Genomic DNA, 2,617 nt, shown 5'->3' on the forward strand with positions numbered 1-2,617 from the left:
AACCTAGACATTTCCATTCTAGGGCATTGGGTTTGGGGAGTAGTTAAAGAATCACGAGAAACTAAATGAAAAAGTGAGATATGAATATCTCTATAACCTTCCTGCGTCACAGTTACAATGAGAAGAATGTGAGATAATGGATACAAAGTTATTTGTAGCCATAAAGGGATATATAAATATGACCTAAAACTTTTTATCACTTCTCCCACTAGTCCTAGAAACAGGAAAGTAAGAATATAAAATTCTTTGTAACCATAATTCTTCATGTTCTTTTAGTAGACCCATAAGCAAGATGGAGAGCCCCAACCTCACCACGGTGACTGAATTCATCCTCCTTGGCCTCTCCAGTCGGCCTGAGCTCCAGGTGCATCTCTTCCTCCTCTTCCTCATGATCTACCTGATGATCTTGCTGGGGAACCTGCTCATTGTGTTGCTGATATTGAGGGATTCACGACTCCATACACCTATGTACTTTTTCCTCACTAATTTGTCCATTATAGAGGTCTGTTTCACATCCTCTGTGTTTCCACAGATGCTGGTACACTTCTTGGCAGAGAAAAAATCCATCTCCTACTCCCGCTGTGTCATACAGGTTTACGCATTCTTGACCTTTGGCATTGCAGAGTGCTACATCCTATCAGTGATGGCCTATGACCGCTATGTTGCTATTCGAGATCCCTTAAGGTACACAATCACAATGAACTGGAGGTTCTGTGGGATTCTGGCTGCTGGGTCTTGGTTGGGTGGCTTTGCATTATCCATAGTGGACACAGTAACCACATTTCAGCTGTCATTCTGTCGGGATAATGTCATCAATCATTTTTTGTGTGAAATGCCTGCCTTACTGCACCTCTCATGTACTGACACAAATCATGCAGAGCTGGTCATGCATGTCCTCTGTATCTTTACCCTTTTTTGCCCTATCACCTTTATCATCATTTCCTATGCACAGATCATTGTTGCTGTCCTGCGTGTTCGCCCTGCCCAGGGAGGCAGAAAAGCCTTCTCTACTTGTTCTTCTCACCTTCTGGTTGTTACCCTATTTTTTGGCACTATAATGTCTCTTTACACAAAGCCTCGGTCTCTATCTTCTCCAGAATACAATAAAATTATTTCTGTGTTTTATGTAGCTTTCACACCTGCCCTCAACCCTCTCATTTATAGTCTCAGGAATAAAGAAGTGAAGATGGCCCTGAGAAGACTTTTGGGAAAATCTGAAGGTGCTTAAGTCCACATATTCCAACCACAAGTGCATATGAGGAAGACTTGTACCTAACTAGCTTCTTTGTTCTTCCACAAGTTTCTTTTTTTTAATGTAAACTTTTATATTTAAATTTTCCAGTTACAGGTAAAATAGTTTTTAGCATACATTAAAAAGAATTCCTAACTTTGTCTCTCCTTTCCATCTCCCTCCTTGAAATAGAAGAAATTTGATATGGATTATACATATACAGTCATTCAAAACATATTTCTATATTGGCAATGTTGTGAAAGATGACTGATGCCAAAAAAACCCCAAGAAAATAAAGTTGAAAAAAGTATGCTTCAATTGGCATTCAGATTCCATCAGTTCTTTCTGGGGATATCGTTAGGATATTTAATCTTAATTGTTTTGGAATAGTCTTCCATCATTGTATTTCTGAGAACAGCTAAATCATCCATAGTTCATCATCATACACTATTGTTCTTACTTTGTACAATGTTCTCCTGCTTCTGCTCACTTCAATTTGCATCAGATCAGATAAACCTTTCCAGGTTTTTCTTGAATTACCTTGTTCATCATTTCTTATAGTATAATAAATAGTATTATACTGCACTTTTTAGCCATTCTCTAATTGATGGACATCTCCTCAGTTTACAATTTTTTGTCACCACAAAAAAAATTGCTATGAATATTTTTGAACATATAGATCCTTCAGTTTTTCTTTTTTGCTCTTTGAGATATAGAAAATTATTAGGAAAGAGGTGATGTTGCTGTTCCTCATTTCTCTTCTCTTTCTTCCTTGCCATTCCAACTCCAACTACACAATATGATTTCAGTGAAGTATAGGTCACGCACTATGAATGGGAAGAGCAAATGTAATTTCAATAGCCAGAACTTAAAAAAGGAGGGAGAAGATCAGATCTACCACTTACTAGATCTATTACTGTAAGTAAATCACTTAAATATTCTGAGCCTGTTCCTCATATATAAAATTAGGATAATAATATTTGTCCTTAATACCTCCTTTGTGGTTTAAGTGCGGATCATTTTATATTATGAGTGTAAAATCCTTTGTTCCCATAAAGTCCTACACAGGTATGATCCAATCCTATTTCTACATTCTCTTTGTAAACAATGTCTTTGTATTGCACCTCTCCCGTAGAGATGGTCATAAATATACTCTATATCTATATACTATTGTGTTCTCTCATATTTATCACATTCTCATTTACTTACATTATTGATATTGCCTTACATATTCAATCTGCCCAGAGATATAAAAAAGCCATTCCCACTTGTTCTTCCTACCTCCTGGTTGGCATGGTATCAAATGACACTGTAATCTCACCCTATATTAATCTCAATCACATTCTTCTCCAAAGTAAGATAAAATAATTTCTATATTCTATATTT

At 36.7% G+C, this 2,617-nt stretch overlaps 1 protein-coding gene across 1 annotated transcript; it reads left to right on the forward strand.

Annotated features, from left to right (window-relative positions):
- Positions 1-292: 292 nt before the first annotated feature.
- LOC123256494 (olfactory receptor 5M11-like) lies at positions 293-1,228 on the forward strand. Its single transcript, XM_044685095.1, has one exon. It carries the CDS (start codon positions 293-295, stop codon positions 1,226-1,228), a length of 936 nt encoding a protein of 311 aa, XP_044541030.1.
- The last annotated feature ends 1,389 nt before the right edge of the window (positions 1,229-2,617 follow it).

The sequence above is a fragment of the Gracilinanus agilis genome, unplaced genomic scaffold, assembly GCF_016433145.1.
Source record: "Gracilinanus agilis isolate LMUSP501 unplaced genomic scaffold, AgileGrace unplaced_scaffold5969, whole genome shotgun sequence".
Classification (NCBI taxonomy): Eukaryota; Metazoa; Chordata; class Mammalia; order Didelphimorphia; family Didelphidae; genus Gracilinanus; species Gracilinanus agilis.